At 39.7% G+C, this 17,240-nt stretch overlaps 1 protein-coding gene and 1 long non-coding RNA gene across 3 annotated transcripts in view; both read right to left on the reverse strand.

Annotated features, from left to right (window-relative positions):
* The window catches only part of cacnb2b (calcium channel, voltage-dependent, beta 2b), a 45,464-nt gene that overhangs the window by 3,476 nt on the left and 24,748 nt on the right, over nucleotides 1-17,240 (reverse strand). For both annotated transcript variants that reach the window (XM_085141857.1, XM_085141858.1), the window contains exons 2-12: nucleotides 8,817-8,882; nucleotides 6,928-7,050; nucleotides 6,339-6,478; nucleotides 5,399-5,460; nucleotides 5,275-5,300; nucleotides 3,989-4,069; nucleotides 3,843-3,901; nucleotides 3,607-3,716; nucleotides 1,725-1,876; nucleotides 1,449-1,544; nucleotides 1,025-1,198 (exon numbers count right to left, since the gene is read on the reverse strand). In XM_085141857.1, the coding sequence (XP_084997983.1) occupies nucleotides 1,025-1,198; nucleotides 1,449-1,544; nucleotides 1,725-1,876; nucleotides 3,607-3,716; nucleotides 3,843-3,901; nucleotides 3,989-4,069; nucleotides 5,275-5,300; nucleotides 5,399-5,460; nucleotides 6,339-6,478; nucleotides 6,928-7,050; nucleotides 8,817-8,882 (1,089 nt within the window). The remainder of the gene's footprint in view (nucleotides 1-1,024; nucleotides 1,199-1,448; nucleotides 1,545-1,724; nucleotides 1,877-3,606; nucleotides 3,717-3,842; nucleotides 3,902-3,988; nucleotides 4,070-5,274; nucleotides 5,301-5,398; nucleotides 5,461-6,338; nucleotides 6,479-6,927; nucleotides 7,051-8,816; nucleotides 8,883-17,240) is intronic.
* LOC146497525 (uncharacterized) lies at nucleotides 9,436-16,291 on the reverse strand. Its single transcript, XR_014870936.1, has 2 exons — nucleotides 12,112-16,291; nucleotides 9,436-10,267 (listed from the first exon to the last, which is right to left on the reverse strand). It is a non-coding gene; the product is annotated as an uncharacterized LOC146497525 (long non-coding RNA).

Raw genomic sequence — 17,240 nt, forward strand, 5'->3', positions numbered from 1 at the left:
TCTTCTTGTGTCTAATGATCTGGTCAAAACTGTCGCCGTAATTGACAGATATCTTATTTTTGTATGTAGTGGAGGGTGGAGAGCTTAAATCCACCATTACATTACAGGTCACGACTGTTTAATAAGTATTGCAAAGATCTGTGAGACATTTACTTTGATGTTTGACTTTTATTTTCTTTGTCAGTATTTTGTCCTCAAAAATCTATTTTCAGTTTGGTGAATAAAGACAAAGTTTCCATATTTACTGTAAAAACTAAAACTCAGTATATGCACAAGGTAGAAATGGTGCTGTTTTATTTAAAGCTCAATCGTTGAAACTGTATAGATGTGCGCAAGCATGAGCCTGATTTCCATAGCCAACACTCCTTTTTTAAATCATTTACATATTAAACTGTTTGCACCACAAATATTTATTTAAATCAATTAGGAGAATGGTAAAAAAGAAATGCAACTTCACCAAATGTTAAGCTAAGAGATTCATCAAAGAAGAGAAGAAAAGTACATGTGTTTTAATTGATAGCCTTAGCTTGGGATAATTAACTTAATTAAATAAAAGTAGGTCAGCCTATCAATCCAACTATTGCTTTTTGTTTGTATCTACTACAGTATTAGTCTATCTTTATATAGTCTGTGATATTTCTGTTGTTTTCTGTCATTTTCCCAGGAAGTTTCACGGCACTATTAAGTTGTTTCTACATAGATTACACTATAGTCATAATAAACATGGTACTAACTACTGTAACTCATCTCCACTGCTACACGGGAGTGACAATAGAGTCTGAAAATATCTCACTCACCAGAGGTAGGCCTATCTCATTTCTTCAACTTGAAGTATGATGAGAGGAAATGAAATGAAAGTGTTAGATGAATTCTGATGAGATTATTCACAGTTCAAACATTTATTTTCCACACTCAGCTGTCTTTCTAATACATGAGATGAATGGGATGAGATTAGATGAAAGGAAGACTTTACATCTGTTTTTTCTTTGTAGTTTTTCTCTGTACTTGTTTGTGTTTTAAGTACCGGTATTACTGTAGGACTGGCAGGCAGTGTATTCTCAGCCAGCTGGGCCACCACTGCGTTGGCAGACTCCATCTCTGGCGGATGAGTGGCTCTCCAATAGGACTCCAGGTAATCAGCAATGTGCTCACAGGCATCCGATAGCTGGTTTTCATCTAAGATGACATCAAACATTTCCTACAGGAAATGGAAAAATTCAATTGAAAAGTATGTAACAGTCAGGAGACAAGGGAAAATCTGTGGTTATTTTTGAGAATCACAAATAAGGTCTAAATTATGTTTCAAAGGCACACCAAAATTGTCAGTTATGTTGTTGTTGTTGGGCCCACAGCAGTCCCACTGGAAATAACACATGTAGTATATATTCATACACTAAAGTAGTCACAATTCTGCCAACTTTTCTCATCTGCCACTAGATGGCACTCACTGGTGGACATTGAGCAAGCTTGTCTGCTGCCACAAGCTGAACATTGAGATGTTTGGTCTGAGACTTCCCCCTGGTCTTGATCAGTCTTGTCAACACCTGTTTGTCAGGAATCAAGAGAAGGAGGAGAATAAAAGAGGAAGTGAAAAAAGGGACTTGCATTTTAAAGTTTCTTTTTAGTATTAGTTCAAAACATTAAAAGAACTGAAATAGTCCAAAGTTCACGTTTAGAAAAATCATGTCTCATCGGATTCCACAGTCTTTTCCGGTGAAGCTTACTTTTGGTGAGGAGATCTTTACATAGACAAGAATTGGAGCCAGGGAGGTCTTGGACACCTGCATAGGGTGGTTGACGGTGTCTGCGTCTAAAATGACCAACTGCAGACTGCGGGCGAGCTCAAAGATACGCTCCACCTCCCCTTGGATCTGAGCTGCAACACCAGAAAGCAAAAGCAAGACTTTAACATCTAAAATCCAGGAAAGTTACTCTGTGCATGATTAAACATTTTAACATGTACAACAATAACACATCTTAAATATAACTTGTTTTTAGGATACGGTTGTGTATCAAGACATACCAGTGACTTATCAAGACTGTATCAAGACAGTACTTTTATATATTTTAAGGGGAGGTGTTCAGGCTTGATAATGTACAAAAAATAAATGTCAATATTAGTTTTAAGCACATCTCACTGTCACGTGCAAAACCACGGACTCTCTAGGATATGTGCTTATTTGTAATTATTGTCATCCTTTCTCTGCTGTACCATTTCTAATATAGAAAATAAATGACTACCAAACAAAAAAGGTACACACACTCACTTCAAAACAAAACACATCAGCAGATTAAAACCTGCGTTAATGAAAAACATGCCATGCTTAATAAAACTTCTTTTAAAGGTTATTTGTTTTCATTTTCTTGGTGAGCTAATCCACGCGGTGAGTAAGACTTGTTACACTCATGGGAGTGTATTTAAAGACTGGCCACGAGAGGGAGCGTGAAGCAGGGCATACAGAAAATGTGGCTGCTTCTGTCCTTAATGAGTTATAGTGTTCACAAATAACAGTGAAGCACATGCATATCTCTCAACCCAGCAAACTGAAAAACTTAATAACAGTCGATTTTCAATGTATACATACAGAGTGTTAAAAACGTGGCAGCTGAGACAGATGTGATGAGGTAATGATAGGAGAAGGAAAGTGGAGCATTCAAAAACACAAGGACTACCAGTGCTTTCAGTCATACGTACCGGCAGCATCTGGGATGAGACAGCAATGAGAAAGACAAGAGTAGAGAAAACCAAACAAATTTTTATCACGCTTCTGATACCAAATATTTACTCTTCTAGGAAAAGGCGAGATTTGCACTATCCTAGTGCACAGTGTCACTGGGACAAAGACATCAAATCCACAGTAAGTTTCCAGTCAATGTATAACCGTAACTGACAGACAACAGACTGCTTTATGCAGATCCGATGTCAGTGTTCTCTGTCATATTTAATTATTCATTTCAAACTCTTTGTCTTCATGGCAATGGATAAATTATTCTCTCACATTATGAATTTGGAATAATCTTTGGACCATATATAAAAGCAAACTCTGTGAGCATGAGCCACACTGTGTTAATGGGATAAAGCAAGCATCATATCAAACCTGGGTCAGACAGTATTGGTTTCCTATTTTATCCTAATTAGGTTTCCAAAAGTTTTTTGCCACCAGAGACCAAAAAAGTGAGTCCCAGAACTCTTAAACAATTAAAGAAGTGTAGTCAGACCACTGTCGTTTGAAATGATTGATTTATTACAGCAGCAGACAGTTAGAGCTTGATGTCCATGCTCTGAGCTCATAGGGATGCTTCTTTATCACTATGTGTTTCACATTAGAGTGATAAGTTAACATGCCCTGGAGCCTGAAGGTGGATGCTGGGGTGGTGGAGGGGTTGAACTTGCGTGCAGGGAAGCCGTAACACTGACATGTCAGAGGAAGAGATGCTAAATTGGGACATTGTGTTTTCATATATGATGCATTTTGAGTGGCTTTCATGATTTTCTCCATTTGTTTTTGTAATTGATTTATTTTCTTATTGCTACTACTGCTTCAGTTGTCTTTATGCTGTGAATGTCAACCAGGGAAGCTGTTCTGGAGATGACAGACGGCATACCTAAATTGGAGCGGGTGTTGGAGCGATCCATTAAGGCCTTTTTGCCAGGGTTGTTGAGGATGGATCGTTTTGCCAGTGAGATATCTGCTGTTACCCGCGTAATAGTAATTCTGGAGCAGAGACAAAATAACAATCGTGATTACACAGTTATGATTTTTGTTTTATTTTATTTTGGGGTTTTTTTTTTTCAAATAAATTGTGTGATAGATTATGTGAAGAATTAAATCAGAACTTACCTGCCTTCAAATCGATGTTTTAAAAAGTCAAATAGTGCTTTTTGCATCATATCTGTAACCTACAAGAGGGAAACAAATAAAGTTACTCCAAATTCAACAAATAATACTAGAGTTTTATATTTCTTCAAAAGTCAAATTAAGCTCACCTCTAAGCCCTTCAGTGATGGTCCCATTAGAACCACAGGACGCATTGTAGGCACTACATCATACATAGCCACCTGCTCCCCCTGTAGCAAAAAAATAAAAATAACAAAAATCCCCCAAAGTTAGATTTTTGCTTATGAAACAAGAGCTACATAAGGAACCACCATACCCATCATCTAAAGGCTAAAATGATCTTATTTTTATATACAACCTCAAGGTTTGATGATGCATGATGATCACAAGCTCAATTTTGGCTGTACTCAAATGCTTAAACATATGAAGAAGAATAACTTATTAACATATTATTAATACCACTTTGAGCATTAGATTTTGTTCTCATATGAGATAGCAACTTAGAAATTCATGAACTATTTTTTTAGCCCGTAATATACCAAGGTGATCTAAATGCAAGTCAAAAGTTCAGTTGAAAAGTTTCACGGTCCTGGATCGGTGACCCAGTGTTTTGAGTTTTGTACTTTTACTTTTGATTTTATCATGGATTATGACTGTTTGTGTTTTGGTTTCTGTCCTAGTATTTGTAGCTCCCTGGTTCTATAGTACTTTCTGAGTTCTAATTCTTAGGTTTTATTGTTTGGTTTCCTGGTGTTAACTCTGTGCCCTTCAGTTCTACATTTCAGGTCTCGATGTTCTGCCTCCCCAGTCTCTGTTAAGTTTACGTGTCTAGAGTTCAGTTTTACTTTGAAGGTCTGTGTCTCATGTCAGCGTTTCTAGTTTTGCTTCACTTTGGTCTCGTCATGTCTCATTTCTCCCAGCTGTGCTCTCCTCCTGTGTCTCATTCCCCTCGTTATTCCCCAGTGTATTTAAGCCCTGTGTTTCTCTGCGTCAGTGTCGTGTCGTCCCTCATGCTGTGTGTTTCCTTGTGTGCCTCTTGATGAAGTTTATATTTTCCAGCTTAGTTTAGTCCTGTATTATTTCCGTGTGTCAGCAATAAAGCTGAGTTTTGAGTTATTCCCACGTGTTGGGAGTTCTGCATTTTGGGTCCTCTTCCTGCCTGTACACAGCTGAATCATGACAGCCAGTTTTACTGACGCTGTCAGTCAAATGGACAACACACATATCCTTGCTTTAGTCTGAAAGTTAGAGCAACACTTGTAAAATGGTACACAAGACAAAACCAAAGCTTCTGCATTCAAGAATTCACTGTATGCAGTGAAAATATGAATAAGATAAAATAAGTTGTTGTGTTTCTAGAAAGCAGTGTTCTTTATAATGAGGATCGATGGGCTGAAACAGATGTAAACAGAGTGTAAACACTTTCGTCACTTACCGGCTTCTTTTTCACCTGCTGATTGGCTGCTTGTGCAGAATGACAAAATAGCAAACATTCCACAGTTATTATGAATAAAAAAGAAAACATATTTATTGTTACTCCCTTGTATGCACATACTGACCTTGTGATGGAGGAGTATATTTCTTCGAGTTCATATCTTGAGCTGCCTGAGATGCAGCTTTGCTAAAATGAGAGGAAATCTCTGATTTAGTTGAAGTTTGCAACAACCAAACGCTGATTTTACCACACTCTGAATTTCAGTGCTTTAGTAATGATAAAAATAGACCACCATGTTTCTATGCAATGAAGGATTTTGGTGCTTAGAGACTGTGTGTCTATTTATAGCATAAGACACAAATATATGAAGCTTAGAGGGCAAATCCCTCAAAGTGGTTCAGTGCAGTTTCCACCAAAGCAACATTTTTAAGATTCTTTAGATGTGTTACAGTCTAACTGTGTCAAGTTCAAATCAATGAGCTTTTGCCTTCTGGTGAGGGGGGTGGGGGTGCAACCTTTTGAAGTAACAAAAGGGAAATATAGTCATCGCCGTTATAATTTACTACCACACATGATGACATGAAACAAACTTAAGTTAAACAACATAAAATACATAAAATAACTAATGTCATTCATACATGAACACACTAAATTACTAAAAAGTAAGCTGGGAAAGTGTATGATACAAGTTTTAAGTCAAAATGTTATTTGCATATCACTACAGCAAACTTGTTTACCAGTCTGGTTGATAATTTTTTAAAATTGAAAACGTATTATTCCACACCAGTAAAAAGACTTTAGAATTGTCTTTTTGTTTTTTAAAAAAGGTCCGCTACCGAGCCACCACCCGCAGACAGGCTGATATCACAACCTTTCCTTTTTATTTTTCGTCTTTGTGCCAAAAGTATCAGTGTATACACATTCGAACCAACACTGTTTTCTCAAAGTCTCTTTGCTCCAGCAATTTTATTTATTTGTGGTCAATTTAAAACACAACTTTTGCATTGAAATTCCTGCATAAAAACCCTCATGAAGGAAATGAAAGAGCATCACGATGTACATACCTGGCTAATGCCTTGGCAGCTTTCCTCGCTTGGACTTCTCTTCGGATAAGAATGGTTTCCAGATTGACTGGACTGGGGACGAAGCCCACCACACCATCCTCCTTCACCGGCCGTCCGATCCACCAGTCATTGTTAAACTTCTGCTCATTCAGAAGAAAAAAAAAGAGCGGACATTTAAAGATTGATGTTCTCATGTGACTCACATTATTTTTATCTGATGATGTTAATGGTCCAATTTAGCAACTGTAGCTTTGCATTTTGTGTTATCTGTATCTAAAAAATTAACCCAAATCTTAATTAACAGGTGTTAAGCTTTATCAGCTAAACCACAACACATTTCAAAGTGTGTGAAAAGAAGAAGAATGCACCAAAAGTACGTCACTATCTGGAAAATTTGGGATGTTGTGTTGCTTCTCCTCTTTGGATTTCTTTTCCATCTCTTGGGTTACATTCCATCAGTTTGTTGTCATTTTGCTTGTCATTTTAAAATGCGTCTGGTTCTGCCCTGTCAGTTACGTCCTTCTAACAACCCCCATTTGTACTGTTTGTAATTTTGCATGATATGTGTATTTGTGTGTTTGTTTCAAACCTCTTTGATATGTAGGAAGTCCCTGGCCTCAAAGGTGACAGCCTGGCCTGGTACAGGGACGTTGTCATCGTCTGCTGGCGTGTAAGAGAAGTTGCATCGTACAGCAAATGCCACAGGCTTGTACTGGGAATACAAGGCAGGAGTTATGATTACTAATAAATCATATTATATACAATACAATCTACATCAGGGTATGAGAGTAACCTTGTGTAATCCATTTTACAAAAGCTAAAAGCTAAGCTTTTATAAATATGACATTTAATGAATTAGGTCAGTAATAATAGGTAAATAAAAAAATAGTAGGTAAAAGTTAAAAATACAACCATTAGTCAAGAAAAGAGAGTTACTGTGATAATACCACAAGCTGTAACGTACGACCAAACAAGTCACTGATCTTTTATCCTTGTATTAATATTCAATCCTATTTTACTGTATGTGCAGTTGCACATAATTGTGATTCCTCAGTTCAGTAAGGAATAACTAACTATTAGAGAATTTCAGAATGTTGACCTCCAGTGTTTTAACATCATTAGATCATTTTTCTTCTCCCTTTTCTACAGTTTTTTTAAATTAAGGGGTGTGGCTAAACTGCATAACTGTGTCAAGTACAATTGGCTGTGTTGCCAGCATTTTGTGTACATACACAAATATGTGGCCTGATGCACATATAAATTAACATTTTGACAGATGTTAGGAAAACAAGTATAAGTTTAATGTGAAGTGCTCTACATTTTAGAAATATAGCTCAGACACAAATTCTGGAAGATTCTGCATTTCAGCTGTATAAGATGAAGCTACTGATGATTAAATTCCTGCTGTCTGACTGTCATGGGACATGATAATGTTTTGTTTGATTTTTCTTCCACCAAAGGGATATGTATAATTTATGCTTAGGAAAAATGACCTGTTGCTGTTTCTTTTTTGTTGCACTGTAACTACTGTATGCTTCCTCCTGACCGAATGTTGGTGTTGTAATCCTATCAGAATCAAATGTCGGTGGCTTGTCAATCAAGCTGCTAATTACTCCACTTTGGAAAGATTAGAGACTGTGGGAGAGGCTGCAGGGTCAGTAGGTGACAGGTCGGGTGTCTTTGCCGCCTTAATTACAAAGCAACAGTGGGAGCACATTAAATCTGTAGGTGAGGATTTAATTTAATATAGACATCTCTAATGACCTTAATTGTGATTATGCCCCAAAAGGAAAACCTATATCGCACATTTTGTATGTATGTAAGCCAGACTTAAAAATGATAACCATATAAATAAACTGGTAATCTGGTAAATCTGGTACTTTATTAAATTTTGCACTGAAAAAGATTTTCAGGACATCATAACCATAAAATGAGCAACCAGAGAGAAGACCATACCTTTTTTAAATAGATTATAGAAATACAAACTGTATCAGAGGGTAATCTTTAACTGCATCTGAACAGATTTCAGATGCAGATGTGCCTATGATTTGAAAGTATTCAACTCACACTGCACTGTTGTTCTGACGGCAAAGTAATTAATCACATATCAAATTTCTTTACAATTTAAATGTTGTTGCATTACAATATAGTTTGTGTCAGTTAAATTGGTTATTTTGCTATTTTGCTAGAAAGCATATGGCTAAAGATGAAAGTATTGTAATTTATTTGAAGCAATAATCAATATCCTTGGTCATCGTCCTTCTCCTGGCAGTGAGCACATAAAGGAACGACAAGGATGAAGACTATGATGACTCATTTCAGTAGAAGAATATTGCTTCGCTAATCCAATGTCCTGATGTGTGTGTTTCATGTCTGTGATGTAATCATGTCCTTGAGAGCAGCCTCTCTCAAAAATGAGTCTGTAAGAGCCACAGTGGGTCAGATCAGGTGTTACATGATGCAACAGAGCAAAAGTACCTTTGCTTTCTCCAGCTGCACCTGGGCGTTTCTTTCCTCAACGACATCTGTGTCCTTATGCTCTCCCTGCAGGAGACACAAAGGAAGAGCAATTAGTTTGATCAATTCACTGTAAATAAGACAAGAGAGGAATGCTGCAGAAGGAGGACAAGAAATTGCATATTTTCTGCTGCAGTCATTTCAAGGGTGGTTACATAGTGGGGGACATATGAGACATTTAAAATGTATTTAAATCAATGCAGCAGCAGCAGCAGCAGCAGGGTTACAGTCCAAGCATGGTTCAAACTCCAGAAACACTGGATTCAAAATAAAGACCTTAGAATAATAGAGAGGAAAGCCCACCAATCAGATATGAGCAAACATGCAGCAGTGGAAAGGAAAAGATTCATATTTTAAAATTCTATCCAGTAATGCAACTCAGCAGCGTCATTAGTTAGCCATACTCTTTCTGATGAACAAACAGCATAATTTACATGTCGCACTTTATTTTTTAAAGTTTCTCTGTCCTAGTCAAAATCGAATCTATTCAAGTCATGTAGGGACCAAAAAACGAGAGCTGCAGTTGTTCAGCAAACGAGAGCCAAAAAGGAATCGTTAAACAGCAGAGTTTTAGCAAGAGAAAAAACTAAAAAGTCATAATGAAACTAACAGGAAAACCTTTATGGAATTTAACCAAACAAAAGAAAACTAAATAAAATATTGCCTCACAATAAGCTGTCCCTTCCTATACATTTGCCTTCTCAACTGCATGGACTGTCAGTTACACAGGTAAACAACATAACATAAACGACATAACATGTTATATATTATTTTTACAGAATTTCAGCAACAGAAAAAACATTCTCTTATTCTACCTTACTTGTCTTGTGTCCCAGTTGCTCTCGGGTCAGTCCTATCAATGCAAATATGGATTTATTACTAACGACTAACAGCTGATTCCCAGGAAACACAGATGCAAAATAGAAACTGATCATGTGATCAATAATTACAATAATTAAACAACTTATCAATTAGCTTTCAAGAAACTTTGCATGTAATTCTGCAAAAATGTAGCAGCAAACTCCCCAGGGACACCCAGGTTTAGGCACCATGTGTCCCTAAGATTAGATTGTCCTCTCAAAGACATGGTAATTAATGCTCTCTGTGTCATAGCCAGGAGGTGGCAAAGCCCATCGCGTCAATCTGGCACTCGTGATACGCACTCGCATCCCAGAGTCGCAAATCAGGTCTGTTGTTGAAGACAGTCTGCTCTGTCTGATGCATTTAGATCATGCGCCCTTGGTGGGTCAAAGTCAATATTCTCAAATCTAATCTGAAATTGTTGGTGCACAAAGTGAATTTTGTATTAGGTCCCTACCAATGATATAAAACATTAAAATTAGTTTGCAAATGTTTGCTCTGCTTCATTTAGATGCTCTTTAACTTGTTAGCACATTGAAAATCATACACAGCTAAATGGTGAAGTAATAAATAAACTCAGTTATGGCAATCCACATCCCAGTCCTAGCTAAAGTGTTTTTTCTGAAAAAAACTGGAATTGCTACTCTTCTAAAGTGGAATGGAGAGTTGCTTTAGTTTGCCCGCTGCCCACCCTGAGCAATGCTCCCCACAGTGTTTCCACTTGATCACAGTAAAGGGAACAATTACATTCTCCAGCAAACATTGCAGTCAGCTGCAATACCTGCCTCCTCGAAAATCTAACAAAATGTCGACATAATTTAAACATTTAACATGAAGACTTCTACAATCCACTAGTTTATGGCTGTTCGTATGATTAAGACTTTTTTTTTTTAAGTAATTGAGAATATAGGCTACTCTTAACACACCCCCGTTCTCTACTAGCCATCGGGGCGGGGGGGCTGGGAGGAGATGCTGGCTGTCCGATTGGCCTCCCTGCTGCTGCGGAGCCTGTCACGGTCTGCTTGCCTCCACCCCGGAAGGAAGGGTAACATCTCTTGGGTCTGGGCGCCGTTTCCCCCTCTGGGGGCGAGGGTACCTGGACCTGGGGTATAGAGTATGTTTGGGGAGTGTGATTGTGTGTACATGTCCATTTATGTTTATCCCTACGTTGGGTGAGTGCTGAGTGTTTGTATATGTGTGCATGAGGGTGAGAATGCATGTCTGTGTCTGTGTGTGCCTGTTTGTCTGTGTCTATATGTCAGGTCGGGTCTTAGACTCCACCTCTCTGGGAACTCCCAGGCCCTCCAAAGTGTGGAGGCCTTTCTCCCCTCACCACACTCCCTGCCGGTGACTGATGCCCTCAGGGGTCAGTGCATTGGTGGTTCTTGGTGTCCGGGGCTGGGCACTCAGGTATGTACCAGCTCACTCCTGGTGGCTACTTGGCGGGGCCTGGCGCCTGTTGCTCGGTCAGGCCTCTTCCGGGGCGCGGGGGGCCCTCGGGCCTCCAGCCTCTGTGCCTGCGGCTCGGTTCACTCTGGCACAGCTGGCTGCTGGCGGAGCCGGCGGGCACGCCGGTGCAGCCCCCTCTAGCTTCTACCCGGTGGCTACTGGGTGACCCCTCATCTGGGGATCCTCAGCCCTTCCCATGAAGGTGGCACGGATGCCCCTCCGGTGGTCCTCCTTGGGCTCTTGCACTCTGGGGCCTCTGGATGTCTGGGGCCTGGATCTCCTCCATGCCTGCTTCATGCCCTGGGGGACAGGGCTATGGCTCTCTACATCCTCTTGCAGACCATTACACGGGGAAACCATTTGAATACAAGCGCGCCGATCCACACAGGTGTGCACACGGGTGTTCACTGTTCGTAGACTTAAATCACACCTTTCTTGGCTGCTACTTCAAAGCACATTGTGCGCTGTCTGTCCTGCGTGCTGCACAACAACATTCAATATTTAGTATTTACTGCTGTTTACACTTAGCTAGATTAATGCGATGGTGTTGTGTTTAGTATGTTGCTTTGTTTTGTTTTGCTTGTTTTCTATTCTTTTTCTCTCAACAGGTGATCCAGGAGATATTTTTCCCCCTTTCTCACTGTCCCTCTCCCCTTCTGTTTTTCTTTTCCTTCCTCTTTCTTTCTCCCTTTCCTATCCCTCACTCATGTCTGTCCCGTCTGTAACAGACGGGACAATTTAAAATGAAATTGAAAGAGAATAGCAGGGACTGCAACGAGGAAGGAAAGCATGAGGCGTGAGGGAAGCAACTGAGAGCGCTACAGTGCTACAAGAAGAAAACAAAGTAAAAGAAAAATATCTTCAGAGAGAACAAAACAAAAGCACATTCAGTGGTGGCACAAAGTTTCACATATTTGCTCATTGGGGGGGGGGGGGGGACACACACAACTAATACCCGAGAAACAACAAAAGTATTGATCAAAGAATCACAAGGACATAACGTATCAAAGTGTTAGATTGCTGGTAATTACACATTACAGTTATGAAAAGCTGGTGGATGCAGTAGAGACAATGTCAAAACAGAAAATGGAAAATCAGAGAGAAGGAGGAAGTAAATCTCCCTGGGGCACAATTATGCAAAGGCAAGGATTTTTGTTTACCCATGCCTGGCAAAGACATCTGGTCGCACAGCACCCAGCTCTCCTGTGAGCCAGTGTCACCCAGCCAATAGTACAAAACGCCCCCGCTGAATTATTAAGCAATACTGAACTACTGCTGATGACTTTATGAGAATGAGTTGAGCTCTCCAAGAGAAAGGAAGCAAAAACCAATTACATATATGTGTATATATATATATATATATATATATATATTAGGGGTGCAACGATACACAAAATTCACGGTTCGGTTCAGTTCAATACTTTGGTGTCACGGTTCGATATTTTTTCGATACAAAAAAAAAAGTTCATGCCTTTTTAATTTGTCATTTATTAAATTTTCATGGCACATTCTGCACCATATCTCTGTGCGTTCATCGTTTGTTTGAAGCCAGCTCACCTCCTGCAACCACTTTTCAGAGAATACGCGCTTCTTTTGTGGTTCGGACTCCTTCTGACATTTCTTTGGAGGCGGAGGTACATCACAGTAATTGCTTAAAGGAGCTTCTTCGACATCTTTAAGAGTTCTAAACAAATGTCTGTCCTCCTCCTGAAAATCTTATGTACGCAAACACGCATTGCAACTTCTTATCTTGTGCACGTTTTTTATTTTGACAGCGAATGCGCACCTGCGGACCACTTATGTGCAGCCCTGGTCATATTGCAGCCACAGAAATTCTTTTGTCCATGAAACCATAAAGCTGCACTTTCTTTTTGCCTTATAGTCTGATTTGTCATAACTTTTCCGTTTTGTGGTAAGCTTTTCTTTGGCTGTCACTTCTTCACCCTGACCTGTCTTATTTGGCTCAGCAGAACTAAAATATATATCCTGCTGCTTTTACACAGGCACTCACTTAATGCTCAGCGATTCTCTGCGCGATCAATCTCTCACATGTTTAAGCTGCGGGAGATTTCACTTGTCATGTTTGCATAGTAAGCTAATGATTGATAAGACGATGTCAGAGGAATTGGTGCGCAAATTATCATCACTCACCAATCAGTGCTGTCGCTCTCTATACACAGTTCACGCGATTGCAAAGTGAAAGCAAAAAACAAGCGCAAATTCAAACGCGATTTCAATATGTCACATATTGACAGTGGCTCACCGATGCCAATGACACAATTACCCAGCTACATTTCTGAAAGAATGCAAAAGCATTGACATATATTTTTCCTTCCTACGATAGGCCGACGGGCAGGGCAGAGATAGATTTTGGTAGCCCGACTGGAAAAATCGCTAGCGATTTTGCGAGCCCTGTATCTGATTGAGGAATCACTCATCTTTGGAAAAGAGAGTTTATTACAGAGAAATGGCTCTTTCCAAAATAAAAGCTATACTATACGCTTCTTCTGGGCTATATTCTCAGCAGCATATTAAACATATCAGGTCCCCATAAGGAGAATCGTGTGCTAACGGCTGTCTAAATGACTCGGGTAAAGTTTGTAGCATGCGTGCTTGTTGTTTTTGTCTGCTTCCACTTGTCTTTGCACTAGGATGATGTCGGAGTAAATGTGCAGTCATATTCGTTGTGTTCCCACTAGTGCTGTCAGCGTAAATCTCATTGAAATGACGTTGACGCGCTACCGAGGATCGCCCCGTGCGTGGGGCTGGACGGCCAACACGTTAACGAGCTAACTGCGCTAACACACTAGTTCCCACCCATGTAATTGAGCATTGCTGGCACATCCAACATACTGTTTTACTTTAGTCCATGACGCGCTTACCTTCAGGGTCATACTTCACATGAAAACCAAAATAGTTCCAAACGCCAGATCTGAATGAGGGTGGGGGAGGTTCAATTTGCCATGTTGCAAGGAGAGCTTAACTTCTGTCTGCTAGCTTGCGCTGTGCTCAGTGAATGCTGCGTTCGACTACTCCGCCTAGGCTGCACTGTCGAGCGCAGATCCACTGAGCGCTCAACACAGACAGCACCGTCAGAAGGAAAGTTGATAAAATAAATTAAAAATTTTGTATTGTTCGATACATATGCGTACCGAACCGAAAGCACTGTATCGAACGGTTCAATATCGATACGAGTATCGTTGCACCCCTAATATATATATATATATATATTAGGGGTGCAACGATACACAAAATTCACGGTTCGGTTCGGTTCGATACTTTGGTGTCACGGTTCGATATTTTTTCGATACAAAAAAAATGTTCATGCCTTTTTATTAATTTGTCATTTATTAAATTTTCACGGCACATTCTGCACCACATCTCTGTGCGTTCATCATTTGTTTGAAGCCAGCTCACCTCCTGCAACCACTTTTCAGAGAATACGCGCTTCTTTTGTGGTTCGGACTCCTTCTGACATTTCTTTGGAGGTGGAGGAACATCACAGTAACTGCTTAAAGGAGCTTCTTCGACATCTTTAAGAGTTCTAAACAAATGTCTGTCCTCCTGAAAATCTTATGTACGCAAACACACGTTGCAACTTCTTATCTTGTGCGGGTTTTTATTTTGACAGCGAATGCGCACCTGCGGACCACTTATGTGCAGCCCTGGTTATTTAGCTCGTCATATTGCAGCCACAGAAATTCTTTTGTCCATGAAACCATAAAGCTGCACTTTCTTTTTTCCTTATAGTCTGATTTGTCATAACCTTTCCGTTTTGTGGTAAGCTTTTCTTTGGCTGTCACTTCTTCACGCTGACCTGTCTTATTTGGCTCAGCAGAACTAAAATATATATCCTGCTGCTTTTACACACGCACTAACATAACGCTCAGCGATTCTCTGCGCGATCAACCTCTCACATGTTTAAGCTGCGGGAGATTTCACTTGTCATGTTTGCATAGTAAGCTAACGATTGATAAGACGATGTCAGAGGAATTGGTGCGCAAATTATCATCACTCACCAATCAGTACTGTCGCTCTCTATACACAGTTCACGAGATTGCAAAGTGAAAGCAAAAAACAAGCGCAAATTCAAACGCGATTTCAGTATGTCACATATTGACAGTGGCCGATGCCAATGACATAATTACCCAGCTACATTTCCAAAAGAATGCAAAAGCATTGACATATATTTTTCCTTCCTAGGATAGGCCGACGGGCAGGGCAGAGATAGATTTTGGTAGCCCGACTGGAAAAAAGCCCCGTCGGGCTAGCGATTTTGCGAGCCCTGTATCTGATTGAGGAATCACTCATCTTTGGAAAAGAGAGTTTATTATGGAGAAATGTCTCTTTCCAAAATAAAAGCTATACTATACGCTTCTTCTGGGCTATATTCTCAGCAGCATATTAAACATATCAGGTCCCCATAAGGAGAATCGTGTGCTAACGGCTGTCTAAATGACTCGGGTAAAGTTTGTAGCATGCTGCTTGTTGTTTTTCTCTGCTTCCACTTGTCTTTGCACTAGGATGATGTCGGAGTAAATGTGCAGTCATATTGGTTGTGTTCCCACTAGTGCTGTCAGCGTAAATCTGAAATGACATTAACGTCACAACACGGCAAATCTCCGTTAACGAGCTACCGCGGATCACCTCATGAGTGGGGCTGGAAGACGTCAACACATTAACGAGCTAACTGCGCTAACACACTAGTTCCCACCAATTGAGCATTGCTGGCACATCCAACATACTGTTTTACTTTTGTCCATGACAGGCTTACCTTCAGGGTCATACATCACATGAAAACCAAAATAGTTCCAAACGCCAGATCTGAATGAGGGTGGGGGAGGTTCAATTTGCCATGTTGCAACTAGCCTAGCTTCTGTCTCGCTAGCTTGTCCTGCGCTCAGTGAATCTGTGTTCGACTACTCCGCCTAGGCTGCACTGTCGAGCGCAGATCCACTGAGCGCTCAACACAGACAGCATCATCAGAAGGAAAGTTGATAAAATAAATTAAAAATGTTGTATCGTTCGATACATATGCGTACCGAACCGAAAGCACTGTATCGAACGGTTCGATATCGATACGAGTATCGTTGCACCCCTAATATATATATATATATATATATGTAATTTTGAAAGAGATTGTAATTAATACCGCAAGTTAAGTAACCTTTTACTTTACAGTTCTGATTCACATATTTATTTAAAAGTTTTACATAAGTGGGGAAGATCTTAATGGACATGTCTGTGGTCTGGCATAACAGTTACAGTGTGTGATTCTAGACCCTATTGTAGATAAAGACTGTGCCTGGTTTACTTTATTCACTGTGTTGCTGCATTGAAGCCATCTACAGGGTGGGCCATTTATATGGATACACCGTAATAAAATGGGAATGGTTGGTGATATTAAAGTCCTGTTTGTGGCACATTAGTATATGTGAGGGGGCAAACTCCTCAAGATGTGTGGTGACCATGGTGGCCATTTAGAAGTCGGCCATCTTGGATACAACTTCTGTTTTTTCAATAGGAAGAGGGCCATGTGACACATCAAACTTATTGGTAATGTCACAAGAAAAACAATGGTGTGCTTGGTTTCAATGTAACTTTATTCTTTCATGAGTTATTTACAAGTTTCTGACCACTTATACAATGTGTTCAATGTGCTGCCCATTGTGTTGGATTTTTTAGTAGTTTAAAGTTTGACAGCCCTTAGGAGCCCCTCCACTGACCTTAGTTCCCAAGCAGTTGCCTGGTGGCAAGACAGGGAACTGCTGTTGACAGGAAGCATCTCCAGACCTTTGGTTAAGAGCCTTTGGTTGAAAAGGAGTAATTAAACTGAATATAAAGATATATATAATATATATATCTATAATAATATATATATAATATATAATACATAATATATATAAATATAAAGAGACCACCTGCACAGCTGAGTTTTTTTAAATTAGCGCTTTATTTATACAGCTTTGCCTGCAGAAGCAGATTAAGTGTTGATGTGCCATGTTTTTAAAACACTGGGTTCTTTATTTGAGATAAAATAAACAAAACTGTTTAGCAAATTTTATTAGTTGCAAC

The sequence above is a fragment of the Neolamprologus multifasciatus genome, chromosome 18, assembly GCF_963576455.1.
Source record: "Neolamprologus multifasciatus chromosome 18, fNeoMul1.2, whole genome shotgun sequence".
NCBI classification, from domain to species: Eukaryota; Metazoa; Chordata; class Actinopteri; order Cichliformes; family Cichlidae; genus Neolamprologus; species Neolamprologus multifasciatus.